General features: G+C 36.6%; 1 protein-coding gene across 3 annotated transcripts in view; it reads right to left on the bottom strand.

The window, feature by feature from the left end:
* The window catches only part of GPC6 (glypican 6), a 776,640-nt gene that overhangs the window by 207,095 nt on the left and 548,347 nt on the right, over positions 1–21,198 (bottom strand). For all 3 annotated transcript variants that reach the window (XM_065056864.1, XM_065056870.1, XM_065056879.1), the window contains exon 4: positions 1,851–2,016. In XM_065056864.1, the coding sequence (XP_064912936.1) occupies positions 1,851–2,016 (166 nt within the window). The remainder of the gene's footprint in view (positions 1–1,850; positions 2,017–21,198) is intronic.

Here is a 21,198-nt window from a genome sequence, read left to right as displayed (position 1 = left end):
AGCCTGCCTTCTTTTAAGAAAACACACAGTGTATTACACAGTATTTAATAAATTAGCACTATTTTAAAATAGTGTACAAGCTTTCATACATTTTTTTTTGTTTTCTGAGAGTAGGAACAATCAAGACATTGATGAAGAAATGGGCTTTGCATCAAAGACTCTCAAAGTCTGAATCTGTAAGCATTTCCACACTTTCCAACACATACCTCACCCTGCCCAGCACTCTTACTGAATTTAAAGCACGAAAAGGAAATCTTCTCTTAAGACCTGAGCTTTTACCTTCTAGCTCTTGATTTGAACAGGTGCTTGGTTTGCCTTAATAAAATCTCTGTTGTTTATTTTCGGTTTGGGGTTTTTGTATGTGTGTGTTGTGTGGTATTGTTTTGGTTTGTTTTTCCTAATAGCCTACATTATTTTCTTTGATCAGAACAAGTGACAATTAATCTCTTGCGTACTCTTTAATGACAATGTGAAAGTAGCTTATGCAATGTCTTTAACAGGTTGGCATTGTTTTTCGACCAGCTCCTACTCAGATTTCTGAGGATGAACTGACTCTTCTTTTCACACCAGTAATATCACTGGCATTCCTCCATATAGTGCTGCTTCCAATGTCAGCTCCTTTAACCGGTACAAGAGACTGAGAAGGCATGTTTATTTGCATCATTTGTTTATTATTGTTGTTTGCATTTTTGGCTTATGCTATTTTTATAGCACATTCAATGCTGTCTTTCACTTTTCATACTCTGATTCATTTTTCATCCTGTTTTCTTCTTCCTATCCATCTTGTACCACCTCTGTGCTGAGTAAAGTGAAAATCCATGAATGAGTCAGAGTCAAACTTTCAAAGTCACATTGGTTGGTGGGGTTTGATATTAAGCGAAATGAGATTGATCATTTTTTGTCTTTCCAAAAGTAGAAAATAACATCTCCTTTCTTTGGTTGCAAAAAGACAGCTTTACCCCATGTTTTCCAGCTGCTTTTATTTTCCTGATCTCCAATCTGAGTTTTGATGCTAATTAGTGACTGGTGTAACTAGCTGTTTCTGTTCTTTCTGTATTATAACTAGCCTTGTCTAATTCCTCATCCTAACCTGTGTATCATCAAAAGCAACTTGAAGCTCTTACTTCTGGAAGGTTTTTTTTTTTTTTTTTTTTTTTTTTCTTTATGGCTGTTTAAAGGCTATTTATTCTTTTTTTTTTTTTTTTTTTTTTTCCCTAAGTTAACTCGAGTGAAGTATTATGTGAATAAAACTGTAATAGTGGTTTTCCTTAAATACATATTCCATGCTCCATTTTAACATTTTGATTTCATGTTTGGTACTTTCTATTCGACACATATGAAAAAGAAGACATTAATGCATTTTAATCAAAACGAAGGAATTAATAATTTCTCATGTATGCAAACTTTTAAGATTTTTGCCTATATACTACCAGAATGAAGAACAGCAGCTGTTGTGATTTATGTTGACTGGATATTATACAATGTTATTATCATCTTCTCAGCTTGTAAGAGCCTAGTTCTTGGTTGTAATACATCCTATTTCTGCCATGTTAAGCTTGTTATCAAATTCTCAACCAAAGCTTTCTCAAGATTTCACATATCATGTAACAATTTAGCTCAGAAGCTGTAACACCACACCATTCCTTTTGAAACCTGAAATACGAAATGCGATTGGCTTGGGGCAGGGAAAGAGTAATTTCTTATGACAAGCCAGGAAGGTCAATTAGTAAATGAAGTGTATCTGCAGTTGCTTCATTGGGAATATTGACAGTGTCTTCTAACCTCACAAAACCCTGCAGATATTTGCTATTACCAGCATTTCCTTCCACTAATATTTAAACTCTTCTTACCTATGAACAGATTCCACTCAGTATCCAAATCAGCCTGATTTGCTAGGCAGCCCTTCATTACATTGAGGCAATAGTTGTTGCAAGGTTTCACAGTGGGAAGTCCTCTGCAGTAAGGGCAGTACAACATCTTCATTAACGCCCGGATGCACCCTGGGGTGGGACTCACCTGCAGAGTTTAAGGGGGGGAAAGAAAAAGAAAAAGGAGGAAATCAATCTCCCGTTCTGTGAAGTTTGGGATCACTGAGATTATGCCTCTTGAGCAGTAAGTGCAGAAGGGGCAATTTGTGAAAAGAGCTCAACCCTTAATAACATCCTCCTATGAGACTAATCGATTCCTGCCAATTATGTTCATTTAGCACAGCCAGCAGTGATTTTCAGGAATGTAAAAATCAACACTCCCCTACTGATGGCAGCACTTGCCTCCCCAGCCCTCCCACACAAAGTCTACTGGAAAGTGAAGGAAAAACATCCAGGGAATCAGTTGGACAGTAAATGACTGATCCTCACACAGAGGATCCTGAGGAGACCCAACGCTCTTCCTAGTTAAGCTGGAACTGTCGATCATACCATCACTGGATCAGATTCTACTCTATTAAAATACAGTAAATCCAGGATAATCTTGATGATTTCTAGAAAAGTATTCAGAACTACACCATGACAAAAGGATATAATTCTGTTTTCAGGCAAAAATACCCTTTTGTTATCTCAAACAATTTTTTGGTATGCTTTCAATGTCTCTAGTGACAAAAAGCACTATAGACAATAGCAATGTGTTCCTTCCATGTTCAATGGAGAGGAATAGGTCTCTTTCGGGTTGGTTCTTTATCCCACCTCTTGAATGGTAGGATAAATTATATTCTGGAGGATATCTACTGAATCCTCCGTATCTAAATGCAAATAGCACAAACCAGTCACTTTCGACAACCATGTAAAGTTCCTCGGGTAAATATTATTCCCCTCACACTTTTGGTTCTAAATTTAATTGTTTCATCTCAGACTTTTAAAATCATATGTACCGCTACAATGTACATTTTCAGGTCAGAAATTCTACCTTGGAAAAGTGCACGTTAGGTACTACTTGCCATAGCATCTTGTCATGGTGCAGTGGAGCATAAGTTTCTTGTGCTGGAGTGACAATCTAGAGCAATGACAAAGGGCCACAGGTTCCTCAGTGATTTCAAAATTCCTGGACAGGAGAATGCAAAGCAATGGAACTCCTTTCACCCATTCTGTTGGTTTATGAATAAATGCAATACCTCTAATATGATTTGGAAGGGATTAAACTGTTTTTCTATATTAATGGTAATTTGTGCTGAAAGCACGAATCTGACTTTGCACTGTAACAGTACATCCTAATCTGACTGGTGTAGCTTCTGTTATTGAGATTGTACTAAAATGAACTTCCTTTTCTCTGGAACTTCTTTTTCCCTTTTTGACGTTAAATCACTGATTTATGGAGAACTATGCAGAACATACCCATTATGCTAGACATTTTTACATGAAAATGGCTCTGTTAAGAGTTATATCAGATGCTTCTGAGTTTGCTTAGAAGTGATTTTTGCCCTGGTTTCCTAGGGAAATGCACTTTACTACCACAACACTCTGATGGTGTCTGTGAAGGTATATTTATCCATCCTTTTCCAATAGCTTTTGAACTGTCAGCCAGATTCAATCAAATTTGACTGACGACTTCTGGTTTCAGTAAATTAAGATCCTACAAGTTTCTTGAAAATAGACAACTGGGAGAAGAAAAGGAGAGAGGCTCTATTACTGATTTTATTGAGGAAAAGGCTGAAGCATGAGGTCAGTTCCTCACAGATATAAAAGAATCCATGTGGAGGAATGATGCTATGAATGACCCACAAGTTAAAAAAGCACAGGGGAACTTTTGACTTATTAAACGGCAGAAAATCCAAATTCAAGAAAAGCTGGACTTCATTATTTCCACTGCTCAGATCTACTTTTTAGATTCACTTATCCAACTGTTTTATCTTTCTACCTCCAAATCTTGAAGAGGACCATTTTTACAAAAGGGTTAGCATCAAAAGCAGGACATAAGCAGAATACATATAGTTATGGTCAACAGCAGAATATTCAAAATTACTTTGAAATTGCTGCTTTAAGACAGAGATATTTCTGTCTTTTGTAACTGACAGTTTTAACAGTTAAGTTTCTTCCCGGGCCCAGAAGTCTGGTCAATACAAAGTTGTCAGCACCTGGTTGACTCCTAAGTTCAACTGAAATCCACAGGTTCTCTAATCTGCACCTTCCCAAGGCCACATTGTTATTTGTGCTGACCACATATACCTATAGGATCCTGACCTTACACAAAAACTTCTTGGCAATTTCATTATAGAAAAACATAGCTAGAGGAGAGAAGACAGTACCTGTCTTTATATTATATTTATATAAATCACAAATGTAGACTGACAGTTAACTAGTTATCATGTCTTTCTCTGCCAGAGGTCCAGATTATATCCATGAACTGCTAGAACAGGACCCTAAAGGCCTGTTAGAATATTTATTTACATTGGCCCAGTGAATCTTGAATTCTTGTTGCATTACAGAACATCTTTAACCAGAGTACTCCCAGATACAGTCCACTGCAAACAGGTGTCTTATATCTTGTCTGAATGTTTTAATATCCCCCCGTACAAAATGGTGATATCATCAACATAATTTTACAAGAAAGGATGGTGCCCTGCTTTTGTTTAGAGAGAAGTAACACAGTTTTCGAGATAAGAAGCCAAGCTGTGACTCCAAGCAAGAAAACGGAGAAATTTTCTAGGGAAGCCTCTGACACATCTATATCAGGTTCTGACAAAGACCGACACAAGCAGCTAGTTGCTGATCAAGATAGATGTTGCAGACCTCTGTTTCAGAAGATGCTGTGCTGGTGAAATAAAATACAAGCATAGATCAATCACTGTCTCTCAGGCCAAGTGGCAGGGACTGGTTTACATTCACATTGCTTACTGCTAGCACCTGCTGCTCCGAGATGGCCACATCCCCTATATAGTGTTTGGCACTACATTTCCTCTGGGTCCCACCTGGTGCCTGGGTGACTAAAATACATAATTAATTTTGTGTGGTTGTTTTTCAGCTCAAAGTATTTGGAATAATAAATGTCGGTACTGCAATGGGAGTAAATGTCAGCTAAATATAATATTGCATGTTTTGAAGTGAGACAGGACATTACATTTGATAGTGCTCGGATTAACATTGGAAAGAAGAGAGGGGACGGGTACCTTCATGCAGCTTGATGCAGCTTTCTGGAGGCAGCCTCTGTCCTCCAAACAGTGCAGAGGCACTGTGTGGAGAGAGCCAGATGGAGAGGTCCAAAACACACCCAGGAGGAGGGCTAGCAGGTAGGCAGTGAGCTGAATACACGATGAGCCCTATTCTCAAGCTTGCTCCATATTCCCCCATTACTCAGCTGTACTGGTGTACCTTTAGGTGACCAACTCTTCCTACTTGTGGGACAGGGAAACAATGAAGTAGCCAAGTTTCTGTTCTCAGGTTTGGCTGTTTTTTTCTGTACCTTTATTTTCAAAGAATACAGTCAGGTCGTTTTCCTCCCTCAACAACAGCTGGACTACCTTTCATGCAAAAAATAATAAATGTTGGTCTTACATTCTGAAATCTTGGTGAAAAAAAACCAAAAACCCAACCCAAAACAAAACATAAAAAATATTCAGCTTTGAGTGGGAGTATTCCAGAATGCTATGAATACATGGAATGTGGACATTACCACAGAAAGTTGATTTTCAACCACCTATAATTGGCTTGCTACTTCTTGCTGCTGGCATATTTTATGAAATGTATTTTCAAAGCCCATTTTTCACTCCCATTGTCAAAAAAAAAGTATTTAGAGTCTCTCACACCTAATAATAGTTTTCTGCAGACCAGTCAAAAGGCAGATATTAATTTCATTCAGAAGTACTCAAAACCTGCATTTGCTGAGGAGAGCTGTTCCTCAGCTCAGGAGATTCAATGTTTTTTCTGTAACTAATATTTGATATGGCTTTTTTTTTTTTTTTTCTGCATGTCTTTTAAAATACATTGTAATTTGCTTTATGCTAAAAACAGCAGAGAAATTTGCATAGACTTCAAAGTTTAGAAATAACTGGTCCTTATGTAAATAGTATATTAGAAATCAAGCAGATCACAGTGAATGACATAACTGGGGAAACTGCTGTAGAGGAGTAATTAATTATATCATGCTGTCTCCCTGACTGACTAGGACATCTTCATTTTGGCATAAGCATACATGGAATGCAGCACATCAGAAGAGTGCCTTTCTGAGCTTTGATTGAGTCTAGCAGCTGCAGGACATGTTACATTATGGCATTTTGTAACATGTTCTGACAGCTTCAGCATTATCTAGATATATGTTTTTGCATACATACAAAAAAAACCAAAAAGCAAGAGTCTTATGGGCTTCATTACTGAACATTGTTTTCCCCCTTCAGAAATTCTAGGAGGAATATTGTTTCATTTAGAAGGCAGATTTTGCAATGGTGGACTTGAAATATAAATAATTGAGAAGAGAACTTCTTTGTGTAAAAGCCATGAAATTGTAGTCTCTTATAACACTGCATTTGCAAAGAGTGCTTTGTTATGTATTCACCCTGTTTTCATAATCAAAAGCCTTGGTTTTGTCAGGTACACAAATATAAATCTTTTTTTCTGATACAAAAAATCAGATGAACTGATTAAGCAATTGGTCACTTTTAGAAGGATCAAGTGCACTGATGCAGAGTTTCTCTACTTGTATTTATAGGGGATTTCTTAAGTAGGTCCTATATGTCATCTGAAAACAAAATAGGGCTGTTCTTCCAAAGTAACATTGATTGTACCTAAACTCACAGCATAAAGCCATACCTAGGTCCAGATCCTGTGATTTCTTGGCATATAATAAAATCTGTCAAGATGAGCAAAATGAATCAAAACTGAGTGCAATCTCAGAGGCCACAAGAGGGTACATGACTCCTTCCTACATTTCTTGTGCACCCAAAGGAACTGATCTGATTTGGAATCACATGGAGTCACTCCTTAGCAAGATGACCTTGGGAAGAAAATGCTGGGAAGAAGCAGTTGATTTCTAGCCAACTGGCCCAGGAAGTAGATACTCTTTTAAAATGCTTTTACACTAGAACAACCCATAATCTGGGAAGGAGAAGATGTTTGCATTTAATTTCTCACAAGCTTTATGAATGCATTAACAACCAAGCTGCTTGAAAAAAAGTGGAAACTTTACTTCCTTCCAATTTGGTGTTCAAGAAGAGGTATAAAATGCTTTGCTTTATACAAGAGGATGAGGTATGTTCCTGCAGTCCCATGTAAATGGTCCATAATTGGAGAGAGTTCTGAAACGAATCCCTGTCTTTAGCACTTGTGTATTGGTTAAATCATCCAGCTTCCCACTTGGCAAGCTGACGTGTGTCCAGGAATGATACATCGTCTGAGAAACTGGGGCACCGACATCTTTAAGTCACTTTTTGGATGTCTATGTAGTCCATATATAACTTAATGATGGAAAAATGAGCTAAGTTTCCCAAGCATAATTTATTTCATAGCCTAATTATCTCAAGAGTTTCAAACAGGACTATGGCAATAATAACAGAATTATTATGTATGTGGCCAGGTTAGAGTTTGATCTTGAACACATCAGCATGCCTTGATCAATACCAGGAGAAATGCAAACTCCACTAAGAGTAGCAGTCCCCTTGCATTCTTCCACCAAAAAGTTAATATATCTGTGGGTAATTCCATAGTCCAGTTCTAGTGCTTCCTGTCCTTTTTTCTTTCCTTTCATCTTTACTTAACTTCAGTACAAAGACTAAAGTTCAGTACAATCACTCACTACTTTTCATTATGTATCTTTGACACTGTCTTCTCAACAAGTTACAATTACTCCCTATTGATTTTTGTTGTTGTTTGGTTTTAATACTGGGAAAAGTGGGTAAAGCTTAGCTGGCAATGGTGTTTTTCTTCCTTTTTACCTTTCTTCAAACAAGATTTGCTCACTGTTGGATGCAAGTGATTAATTTTTCTCCTTGTCCATATTTTTTCTGTTTTCATGAGCAGTGTGTTACTGCTGATTTCATTTAATAATCTAGACGTCAAGCAAGTCCTTTTCAGCAGATTTCAGCAGAAAATATGTCTCTGTGTATCTAGAAGAACTTTGTAGAAATATTCATAATATATTTGAATGCTTAATTGAAGTAATTCTCCTTGTCCCAATCTTGCTCTTAGATGCCTTTATTGCACAATCTGGGATAAAAATGGAAATACTGTATAAGCCATGCTCAATTGGGAATTTATGTTGTAGAAGGTCAATTTGAGAATAGTTGCTTATATCAACTGAAAGTCTGGTCTAATACTAACCTCCTAAAGTTAAAAATAGCTATCTTTTAAACAACTGATAGCATCCCAGATGACTGAAAGTTAGAAGGCCTGGTTTCAGTAGTTGGCCTAGTGCCTTTGACTTGGTGTTTGAGTTACACTAAAATAAAACACTATAGCCAGTTAAACAACTGCAAGACTCCCACAGTTCTGTGATATCATATCTCAAGAATATGATTACATAAACCATGGTAAATTTAATTTTAATATTTTCATAACCAATAAAATATTATTCTAGAAAAGATATAATTTTTAGATCTATATACTAATTAAACTCTTAGAAAGAATTTCAGGGCAATACAATTGAGCCCTAGAAAATGTTTATATTGTAAAAAGAGTAATTACACGTTTACCGTGTGATACAAACTGTACAGCATTAAGAACTTAGCCCACTGCAACTCAGAGGAATCACTTAATTTTTTTCCAAAATAAGAGGAACATATAGCCATTGTTCTTGTCCAAGTGAGATGCCATTTTCCCTTATTTATGATTTTGAAATTGTGAGCAATATGGCAGCTGGGTTTCTTTGCAACACCTATTAAAATTTGAGGCATTTTTCACACTTATTTGGTCATCTCAACACATCTGTAGTTATATTCTGGTTTGTTTATAGTTCTGGAAGGAGTACAAATATTGCTCCTCCATTTTACAGGTAAAAAATTAAAACATCATAAGCAATTTTTAAAGGTATTGAAATGAATAAATCCCTTAAAGTTATGCAATAGAATATTTCAACACTGCTCATAAGTATTGCTCTCATCTGTGATTTGCCTAAATTATCATAACATGTAATTCTGAAACTGACTGCAGGAAAATAAGGACTGCAAGTCTCTATGTGATTACATCGGGAAGCTGTACATCAACTAATAAATCAGTATTGGAGAGATGAGTTGTGGAATTTCACAATATCCTCAGAGAAGTCAAGGGCAAAAAAACCACAAGGACAAAATGTTCAGATGTTTACTTGGGTGAGAGTGAACCTCTATTTTCAGTGGAAAAGAATAGCTTCTCCTATTTTTAGGAAAGTAGGAAAATTACTTACCAGATTATCTGAAAACAGAAAATCCAGACTTAGAAAACCACTTCAAAATCTGCAGTCACAAGGATATTTTGTGTATAGCTGTATTTTAAATCTCTTGAATCACTTATGAGTAATGCTTTAAAGCTATTTTTTTTTTTACAATGTAAGTTTTTACAAAATAAAATATTTGAATGTTCAGATGTAAATATTTAAAAGTTCTTCTTGAATCCTGTTTTACCTGACAGAGGCATAATGAATTTCAAAGAAACAGGGTGGAAAAATGCTGTTTAATTATAAATATGTTTAAAACAGGAATTTCTTACACTGAAAACAGTGCAAGCTGGGAAAATACTCCAGGATATGGGGTTTACATCCCATGAGATATTATTGACCTGAAAAATCTGCCCTGCAATTTTTCTGGAAAAAAATTTATCTTTCTCATCTGTTGTTAGAGTAAGCCCACATTAAATAGAATTTTAGGTATGGATTCCATCTGTCATTTTCCTAGCATTTCAAGGGCAAAGCTAAGGTGAACAATCTTTGAAATAATTTCTTCCTTCTACTCCCAGGAGATGAGAAGTTTTCTGTTACAGAGAAGTAAGGAAGGAATCTCACATCTGTTAGGCTTTTTAAATCCCACCATTTCTTCTGGAATATAAACTTTAAGACATTCTCTTAATAAAAAGTAGTTCCTCTGCTTTCTTCACACAGAAAAAAACCCACCGCATCTCACTTGAAACGGAGTGTGCTCATTTCTTACAGCCTTGTTTAGAAAAGTCTATGGCTTCCACAAGATAAGAGGGGCTTGGTTTAGAGGAAAGCATGTGCTCATTTTTCCAGGACTGAAAATAAAATAGGACATGAGTGCAGGCAACAGGGTCAGAAGACTCCTGAAAATCCTACTTCAAATAATCTGGGGAGTAAAAAGAAAATCCCTAAAAGTCCAGCATTTTAGAAGAGGTCCTTAGTATGATTTCTGGACAAGACACATATAAAAATCTGACCTATACTCCCTTACAAAACAGATTCATTTCAACCTAAAACCAGGCATGTAAAATAGATGCTTATTACTCTCTCTTGCGGTGTTTTAATGACTCATCTGTGTGCAAATATCTTCATGCATATGTTTAAAGTTAAGCAAGATGAATCTGCTGTTTTTTTTTTTTTTTCCAACTAGAAAAGCAGCAGGATGTTACCTAGCAATGATGTGCAGTTGCCTTTGCAGAGCAGTCAGAAGAGCCAAGTTGGAAGAGGCATTAAGAAAGAATGGTGAGGAAACAAATGCCGGATTAGGCTCTGCATGATCAAGCAAAAGTGTCTTTGTGCTCACTGGGAGTAAAAAACTTCATCGCAGGGAAGTAGGTTGAGTATTGCCCAGATACAAATCAGAAATAGAATGGGAAGTCCTTGATAATCTGGAAATCAAACCCCCAGATAAGCAGGAGCAAAAACTCTGAGAAAGGGTTGAGATGATAGAAAAAGAGAAGAGCTGCCACAGCAGGAGATAATGATCAAATTAGAGAAGTCAGACACGTTGTGCAGCAGTGTCTGGATAAGAAAATGATGTGAAGAATGGTCAAAGTCAGTCCTACCTACACACCCAAGAAGCCTGAAATACAGAGTACATACCAGAGTCTTGCTGACTGCCTATCTATGGTTCACAGTGCAAAACAGAAAAACACTCGAGAAGAAAATCAGTTCTCTCAGAGAGAAAGAGAGAGAGAGCAGCAAAAGTGTTCCGGTCACTTGTAAGTACTCACAAGTACTCACAAGTAAGTCTTGTTTGCTGTTCACTGACCTGTGAATTGTTTTACTGACATTAAAAGGGCAGGAAGCTCAGAGTGGTGGAGAGGACTGGGGATAGTTTAGTTGTGCAATGCCAGCAAGAACACACTAGCCCTGATGAGGAAGAAATAAATGCATACATTATATTGGCAGTCTTGGTCAATGATGAGTTATGCAATAATTTGAGGTGACAGGTGACAACAGATTGACCAAACATGTTCCAGCTCCTTCCTGCTCTAATAAACATGGATGGAGTCACAATGCAAAAGATACTTTATAGGAAGGTGATCACTATCTGAATTTGTTGACAATGGCAATCTCCTAGACACAGCAAATAAGGATATGCAGATTCCTTACAAGTACCTCCCTGTGTGACTGATGAATTTTCTGCCTATTAGCAGCAACTGAAAGGTAGAGACTGACTAGACTAGGACTAAAAGGAAGGTATTCTCCTAGAGAAAGAAATAAGATTGTAGGGATAGTGAAGTAGGCAACTCCAAGGTTGATAGCTTTGTCCACTTTTTAAGTTTAATCATATTCCTACATTGTATATTTTTCAAGTGTGTTCTGAAGGTAAAATGCCCTGGTCTATTTGGAAAAAAAACCCCAACCAAACAAACCACAAATAAACAAAGAAGAAAACAAAGGCAAACAAACAAAACACAACCAAAATCAAACAACCAAAAAAAAAAAAAAAAAAGAAAAAGACCATCCCAAAAACCCCAAAAAGCAAAGGAAGCTCCATACTCCATAGAAACAAAACATGATTTTTCAAGTTGCCCATATCCTTTGTCTTTCTCCATGAAATTCAAAAGGCCAAATAACAAAGAATGCTGGGTTTGAAATGAAACTTTAAATCTGATTGTTAGCAATAAGCTGGTCACACCTTGTCAGAGACAAGATGGTTACAAAAATACAGTCATCAGTTCATCAAGGAATGCAAAGCCTGCTTTAAAGACTGGGTATTTGCTGAAGACCCTACAGCCCAGTAGAAAGCAAGATGTTGGTTACCTGTAACACAACAGAATTTAATGCTTTGCTTATACTCCTGTTTCATTTCACAAAATGAATGAAGCACAAGAAGGAACACAATAAACAGGACAGTAAAACAAATTCTATGTGGATTGTACGCAAGTACAGAGATTGAAAGGGAATATCTTAAACTATTTTCCTGATTTCTAAAGTGAAGAAGGGTATCAGTTCTTTAAGGTATCCCAGCAAGGATCTGGTCAGATCCATTGCTGGGTTCTAATAATCAACCACAGGCTCCTCACTATGATATGCAATGTCTTGGTAATATATTTAGGGTAGCGCAGAAGTGAAGAGATGCTTTATAAATAGCTCACCATTTATTTATAGGATCCATAAATTCCCACTGCGTTATGTGGGCCTAAATCATGTGAGATCATCTTCTAGCTCCATGCTAACATTTCTTCTTTTATGGTCTTTCAAATGCTCTTGTTAGATTTTCACAAAGTTACGTGTAAATATGAATACTACATATAAAGTATTTAACAGATGCTCAAGTGCACCTTGGGATGATGACTATGGTCTGGAATGACCTGTTTATGGGACGTGTGCCCACTTTTCTGCTGAGTATTGCACTTGCAGCTTTTGGAACTGCATAGTAGAAAAGAAATTTGCATCTTCATCTCATCATTTAAGTATTATGTAATGTTATGTAATTTTATTTTATTTTAAGTCTCTTCTGGTAAGTCTTTCTCTATAGACACAAACTGTAAAAAACAGAGGGGTCCTCATAAGCATCAGCATGTCCTACTTCCAAGTGAAATAGAAGCACAGGAAGACAATTAAACAGGGAATAGTTAGGGGAACTAATGTCCCTACAGTAAGACCAGGAATGCCTCTCAGTGTTTTGTCTCTGAGTTATGCACTAAACACAAACATGGTCCAAAGTACTACCCCTGGATAAGCATATAATAGGAAGTCATATACGCAATTGCCCTGAGAATGTTTTATTGGATTATATTAAAATATACAACTATCTTCCTCCTTCACACTCATGTCCACATAAACATACAAAACCTAAAATTGTGTACATATATAGCAAAATCAGATGCACTGTCTTGTTCCCTGATAGCTAACAGTAGGGTGAACTGCATCAGCAAAATGCCTTTATTATACTTAGTATCATAAACTCACAGTTTTTATAAACATAATTTCTGGAAAATATTCTAATGGAAAGTAAGGACTTTGTAGCATGGGTATGAAATAAGCATGTATCCAATGAAAGAAGATTTGTTGAGTTTAAACTGGTTATTTGAACAAAGTTCACACTTTACACTTGCAGGAAGCAGACTAGGACCTACACAAGAAAAATATATCTGATAATCAGATTCACTTTTTCCTTTTCTGTAGAGACAGACTAAAATGTGTAATTTACTATTAAATCTTCATTTAACCAGCCATGAATTTTATATCGATGTACTAAACAGAATTAGAGTCTACAAGCATATGTAAACATTCCCTTTAATATTTTGTTCTTGAAAAATTCTCAGCAGCTAAGATGTTAACGTCTTTTTTCCTTTACCCAAAACTAAGCAAGAAAATGCGTTCTGTGTTGGACTGGCTATGGCCTAAAAGGCAGCAGATCTATAAATATGAAAATTTAAAGTAGATATGAAACTGGGGTAAAAATATAGCATAAGATTATTTTCTTTTGCTCAGACTTTTTGCCATAGTAACTTAAAAACCAACAATTTCAGTTTTCACTACTGACTACTGTAATTGTCTTGATTTACAGTTCCCACTTTCTTGAGTGCAAAAATAATTCATTTATGTATTATGATTTAGATATTTTAGTAGCCCTTGAAAGCACTGATGCTATATCATCCTCAGTGGGATGGAAGTGCTCTGCAGTACATGCTGAAGCCCCTCTTCCAGAAGCACACTTTCCAGCCTTTGGCTAAGATTAAGACAATCATCTCTTCTTCCCACTTTAATATCTGATTTATCCTCAGCTTGAAGATTTTATATTAAATGGATTTGGAGGGAAGGGGAAGGAGTAACAACTTCCTTCATCCACTCCATACATCAACCCAAAACTGCAGTACTTCCAGGTACTGTGGCTGCATTATGACCTTGTGTCAGGATGTGCTATCTGTGCATAAAACCACCCTGTGTGCTTTGATCTCTGTTTTGGTCAAATCTAGACCCATGGTGCTTCTGCAGATCTTCTGGTGATGCAATCAAAAGCCACAATGTCACCCACCCCTCTGCATCTATGTACTCCATAGGGCTGATGCAGCCACTGCAGCTATGTGCTTCATGGAAGACTCCTGAAATCTCATGCCAGATACACAGTGTGTATGAGGAAGGCTTGTAACTGTGAATCATAGGATCATGGAATCACAGAATGTCCTGAGTTGGAAGTGACCCACAAGGATCATCAAGCCCAACTCCTGTCCCCGCATATGACAACTCCACAGTTCACACCATGTGTCTGAGGGTGTTATCCAATTGCTTCTTGAACACTGTTCAGCTTGGGGCTGTGACTGCCTCCCTGGGGAGCCTGTTCCAGCGCTCCACCACCCTCTGAGTGAAGAACCTTTTCCTAATGTCCAGCCTAAACCTACCCTGGCACATATTCCTGCCATTCCCTTGGGTTCTGTCATTGGTCACCAGAGAGAAGAGATCAGATCCAGCCCCTCCTCCTCCCCTTGTGAGGAAGCCATAGACTGCGATGAAGTCTCCCCCCAGTCTCCTCCAGGCTGTGACCACCCTTGTTTCTTCTGGTGTCACTCTTCCCAACAGACTTTCATAGATTTTTCCAAAATAATTTAGACAAGAATTGTGCTGTGGACTGAGCCATTCCTGAATACATCTGCAGTCAGACCAGGGCAAGGATTTTTGTATTTCTCCACCAACATGCTAAATTCTCCTATAAGAAAGCAAAAGATTTCTCTAGCTTGTTAAATAAGATGTCAGTCCTTTCTAGATGGTAAAATCCCCATTCATGTTGAAACTGAAACGACCACACAGATTGGACTGAATGATAATTTGACCCATGTCTCTAAGTGTCAAATGACTGAATTTACTGCCATCTAAGTCAGAAAATCCAGTAAAAGTAAAATACAGCACTATATAATGGCTACCTGGCAGTAAATTTGTATTTAAGCTATTTCACTGCCATTTGTCTTTATCTGATTAAGCCACCCGATTTATAAAACATGCTGGCATACAATTTATATACAGCAATATAATCCACCTAGTGGTCTGGCTTCCAGAACCACAAGGATAAACATGCTCAAACCATAAAGGCACTCTTAATGCCAGATATCCATTTATAATGCCTCCTGAAAGATGTCTCATTATTATCATCTCCGGTATGGATGAACTGTCAGCTACACTACCACAACCTCTTTCCAAACCTTTTAAGAGTAAGGAAAGTCTCAGTCATGTCAAAAACACAAAGGTATCTCACAAATTGGTAGAGATTTCCTCATTATTGCAGTAACATCATTAACCTTCAGTGAAGAAGACAACACAGATATTATCGCAGTTAAGTTAGCACTACTGTAAACTTTTGACAAAGAGGTCAAATTTTCCAGTGGATATGAGAAATGTCACAAGCTTGATAGCATCCTGTGTACCTAAAGACGAACAGTGGAACAGATTCTGAACCCAACAACTTTGGTCCAGGTACCACAAACTATCATAAAAAAGTACAACAAACGGACCTTTCCTGCCTTCAGTTTTGAGCTAGATAGATGTGGAGTAGTCTCACCTAAGTGTATAAATCTACAATTTAGGTAGCAATCTCTGATGTAGTAATTTGGAACCCTTTTAGAGATAATGGAGAGAAACAAACACAGGTCTTAGTCAATCTTAGGTTTAAGTAGGTCCACATGTCACAGATTTTAGTTAGGAAATTATTATAAAACACACAAATGAAAAAGCTTGGAGTTGTTTTGATGTCAACACCAAACACTATCTATATTTGCCTTCACTTTCCCTGTACTGTTCTTTACTTGTCTTGGCTAGTTGACCTAGTTAGTTGTTTTGGCCGGTTGATTACCCTCCAACCACAGAAACGTGTTTCACCCAGACTTTGTTCCTGCTCTCCTTGTGCAGGAGACTATCTGGGCTTTCAAGGAGAACAGAAAATGGAGCTATGAGGATGGCTGATTTTTTTCTTAATATAGAAAGGTCAGTTTTTAGTAACAAGATCAGAGTATGTCAGGTGGCCCAGACCTGCCCTTCGCTCTGTGCCAAAACACCAGAGTTGATCCTGTTGTTCTTCTATCTGCTACAACTGCATGTGTAAAACCCAAAGACAGCTTTACCAAATACCATTCAAATAACAAAGTACAAAATAATGCTGCAGAAATATTTCCTTGTACAAAATGACTCCTGGAAGTGGGTTCCTACTATAATGAGCCGTTTACAACCCATGTTCCCATATCCCCTCTACCTACCACACTTTCGACTCATTGCATGAATGTACTTACAAAATGGTGAGATCACTGACATCACTGCTGCAAGAGACTGGATGAAAAGAACTGCTGAGCACCTATTATGATGAGGAAAACTCAAATAAATAAATAAAAAATAATGGGTTGACAAAGAGAAATACATTGAGCCAAGCCTAAAATTTTGAAACGCAGAAAGTGGCCTCTCTCTCTCATACTCTCTCTTTCCCTCTCTCCCTACAGTTGTCAAGGGCAGTGACAGACAACCTGAACCAGAAATAATTTCACTATAGCTGGATGTCTTCATTCAGAAGAAAAGCATTAACAAAACTCTTTGTATATTATCTTTCCAATTTAGATGTACATATTCCCTCTGTAGTAGGTAAAAACAGATGTGAAAATTTTAACACTATTAGGAACACAGGTGTACAAGAAAGAAATTTCTTTAATCTTCTGTTTATAACATAAAGATCTTGCTATATTATCATTTAATGACTAATAACATGATACTGAACTAGCAATCAAATCTGTTATGCTCTGCATTTTATTTGTTTGTCTTTGTTTGTTTGATTAGTAAGTGGCAAGTAGAGATGGATATTACAGGAAGTTATTATGTTATTTACTCATCTAATACACTGACTTTTTATGTCTCTTTCTCTCTTAGGAAAAGTTTTTAAATGAGAATAACATTTGCAGGAGAAAAGTCCAGACCATGGACTAAATAACACTTGGCTATCTCACTAAGAGTACAGTACATTGTTTTGCAGAAGGCTGTGTTTGTTTCATGCATTATATTTATTATCTCTTATGTCCTGTGAATTATATGTTTTATTCTTATTTTGTTTAAAAATAATGTAAAAATAGAGTATACAAGATAAAAAAGAGGGCAGGGAGATGAAGGTTTCATAAGTACAGTGGGATACAATGAGGATCAGATTAAACTCTGCAGATTGATTTTACTTATTATTCTGATCCAAAACGAAAGTTAATTTTACTTCCTTTATTTAATTAATTGGAATCTAAATATCTCATCAATTTTTTATGAAACTTTAGTTCCACTAAGTTACGATTTTTTCCTCAATACAATTATTATTTATGTAAGATTCTTGTCATGACCAAGACTGTGTTCGCATGGTACTATGCATTATACAAGCACAGAATTAGATGCTTTCATGTTCTAAAATTATAAACATAATCATACATTTAAAATCTGAATTCTTCCTATTTTTACATATTATTTTTCAGACATGAACATTATAATGACTACCCGTTATGTTTTCTTATCTGTTGAGTCTTCAAATCTATGTAATTACACAAAATGTGGGACTTGGTCCACAGGAAAAATTAAACCTGAATTAATGATAACTTCATATTAATCACAATTTGCCAAATAGGTCTGATTCAGAATCAAAAGAACTAAGGATACAATAGGAAAACAACATTAATGTTGGTTATTCAGTGAATGTTGGTGTCGTTTTGTAGATGCTTAAGCTTTCCTAATAGATTCCTGTAGCAAAGCCCTTGCTGTTGTATCCTAAGTCCCAATGAAGAACTTATTAACTCCTTGTAGGTCCCAAATAAATGACTTGCTTTAGTGTGAACAGTAACTTTAGAGTCTTCTTCTAGAGATGGTGAAAAAAAATGTTTTTTAAACCATTCAAGAGGAGCAGGAACACCATTCGAACATTGATTTGTTTGAATTAAATTTAGAGAAATTTTGATCTGAAAATCTTCAGAGATTTCAAGACATGTTTACTGCACTCTGAATTATTTGAGGTCGCAGACTATTCTGAATGGAAGAATGAAAACATTTGCTTGCTTGCATTTTGTGGGAAAATGACAGCATGTGAAAGTATAATAAATGAAAATCTTCTTGAGTGCTTATTGCCATCCCCTACTCACCTATGAACACAAAAGAAAAGTGAAGATGAAGCTGCAGACATCAAAATTGAGTGCAGTCTATTCTGGGAACCATTTATAGTGTAAGTAAAAGTGTAATTAAATAATGACTTCATTTCAGTAAGATCCCATGATAAGAATCAATAGTCAGGCCACTGATCTTGCATTAATTTGCCCTTACATCGTCACTAAATCTTGTCACAGTCACACTTTCATGACACCCTGAATTAACCTTGACTATAACCTTGGCTTTAAAATAGAAGCTTTTTTTTTTTTCTTCCCCTCTCCAAAGGCTTCAATGACTGCTTTCTGGGATTAATCACATTGAGCAGAATTCATGTATACAAGACAGGAGCTTCAATTCTTAAAGGTGTAACAGTGTATCAGTCCTTGCCGAAAATGTCTTCCATAACATAATGAAAACTGTTACATGTTTAACTTAGGAAAATCTTTACTGAAAAACAATTTCTTGAACCCTCGCATACTCCTTGGAAGTAAATCCAAAAATGTGTTAGAAAATACAACGTGCAAAGAAAAAACAATGTCAAAAAGTTACAATTTTATTTGTAAGATTTTGGGCCTACTGTTGGTGTGTATTTTATTTTTTTTTCCATGTGCAAAGAACCTTCTGATCTTCTGCAAGTCGACGATCAGCACCTGCAATACATTTTCATTTTGACTGGATTGTATTTTCTGGATGAGACTTTGTATTCCTGCAAACATAAAAGGCTTCTTGCTCCTTACATCTCTTTACAGATTTACTGAAAAATGAATTACTTCAGAAAATTTTATGGATACTACTTTATCGCTTTAAAACCATATGAATGCAAACATAAAGTGGCTCCCTGTCCAGGCTGATAGACCGGGTTTTATGGAGAGACAGCATTTTCACTTCAGGGTTTGTTAAGAAATGAGAAGCCGCAATGAATCTTTACTCTTCTGGAAATACAAAACATGCTCTTTCAATCCTGTCTAAAGATTTCATATTATGCAATTTCTTCTTTGGTGATACTTCATTAAGTTGCACAGAAAACTCATTATCTTCTCACTCTGAAAAAGTCAATACAATAACTGGATCTTTTTAGTAAAAGAATCAGTTTCAGATTATTTGCTTTCCTGGAGACTTAGAAGCTCCTGGCCTTTGGAGCTCAATGTGATCCTCGCCTTCTTGGTCTGAGGTCCATGGAGGGCCCCACCCTATGTATTGCAGCCCACCATGATCCTGGTGCCAGACTTGGCTAGGTTGCTTTCAGCAAGATACTGGATTGTCTTCTGCCTTTGTCTAGGAAGTGGGATAACTAGCTGTTTACCTAAAAGGTGCCTTAGTTTTGAGAGTTGGCATGGGTCAATGAAGCTCAGCCTTCAGACTGCAAAGACAGCACCAACAGAACAGAGAGAACAGGAGATCAAACAGCTGGGAATCATTTGCCATTTTACATTCTTGTATCTGTGTGTTGTGCAACACGGAAGCAGAAAACGTGCTGACGTAATTTTCTACATCACAGCATCCATAGCAAGAAACTCAGTTACAAAGAGTGAAAGGAAGTTTAGTATTTTGTATGTTTAGAATTCCTTCATGAGTGTTTTTCATGGCAGTTCTATCTTGTAATATATTGTGTTAACGTTTCTGGCAGTTTGGAAGTATAAATACCAGTATAAATAAATGAAGGAAGAGCACAGACTCAGGAATTTGGTGATACTCAGGTACTCATAGCTATGACCACTCAAGGGCGCACTGTTGGCATCCAACACCCACAGTATCACACACAAACCAATGTCGTACTAACCGTAAATCACAAGTCTGTTTTATTTTGTGGAGTTTCCCAATACTCATTGTTCATTTCATTTTCTAAATTTAAACTTGCAAAACTAAGCAAACAGAAGCTCAGCTGATCTGCATCTACTGAATTCTCCAAAAGACACAGAGTCGTAAGGGCAAATGAACAAGCTTTTGAAAGGTTATTATTTCATCCAGCATAATTTACATTTTTAATACAATCTTATGATTAGTAGTACTTTGTTCCTTGTTAACCATTTGTTTTGCTTTCCTGTGTTCAAGGACACTCAGAAGCAAGAGAAGGCAACAGCTCAACAAGAAATTGGTACAAAATATATAACATTCTTCGTCTAACTGTGCTTTTAGAAAAGCCACTGCCATACAGATTTGCACTTATTTCTGTCTTAATCTTCATGCATATGGATTAATGCCTGGTTTTGTATGACTAAAGAAAAGACTTATCCTTGTTATTTAACTGAACAATTATTCTATAAAATTCAGTTTTAGAGTTTTAATAAAAACATAATAGTTAGTAGTAAATGTTAATCTACTCTACAGTATTATTTAAAATCCATATAAAAAACTAAGGGAGCTGTTGGGAGTTAAAGCTGACAAGTCACCATTACATGTGCTTTGTCAATTTTCTTACTGCCAAACATCCAAACATAAAAGGACCATTTTCCAGCACTCTCAGTATTTAACTGACATTAGGTTCTTATATTAGGCCAGAGAGGGCAACTAAACAAAGCAAACCAAAGTAACATTGATGCAATGTTGATAAGCCTGCCATTCCATCTTCACAGCAGTCAAAATATCCAGTAGCACCAAAGAGAATCAAGCAAGAACAAAATAGATTTCTTGCCACTAATGAGTGACCACAAGAGTAATTTTCTTTTATGTTTTGACATTATTATATGGTAGAGAAGATACAGACAGTGGGTTTACTTCTGACAGGATGAGTTAAGAGTTAAAGAAAAGATATTCTGTGTTCCATACTGGCAAACTAACTACATTTTTTTTCCTGGA

The sequence above is a fragment of the Columba livia genome, chromosome 1 (assembly GCF_036013475.1).
Source record: "Columba livia isolate bColLiv1 breed racing homer chromosome 1, bColLiv1.pat.W.v2, whole genome shotgun sequence".
NCBI lineage: Eukaryota > Metazoa > Chordata > Aves > Columbiformes > Columbidae > Columba > Columba livia.
The sequence above is the reverse complement of the archived record's forward strand: the minus strand, read 5'-3'. Positions and strand labels throughout refer to the sequence as shown.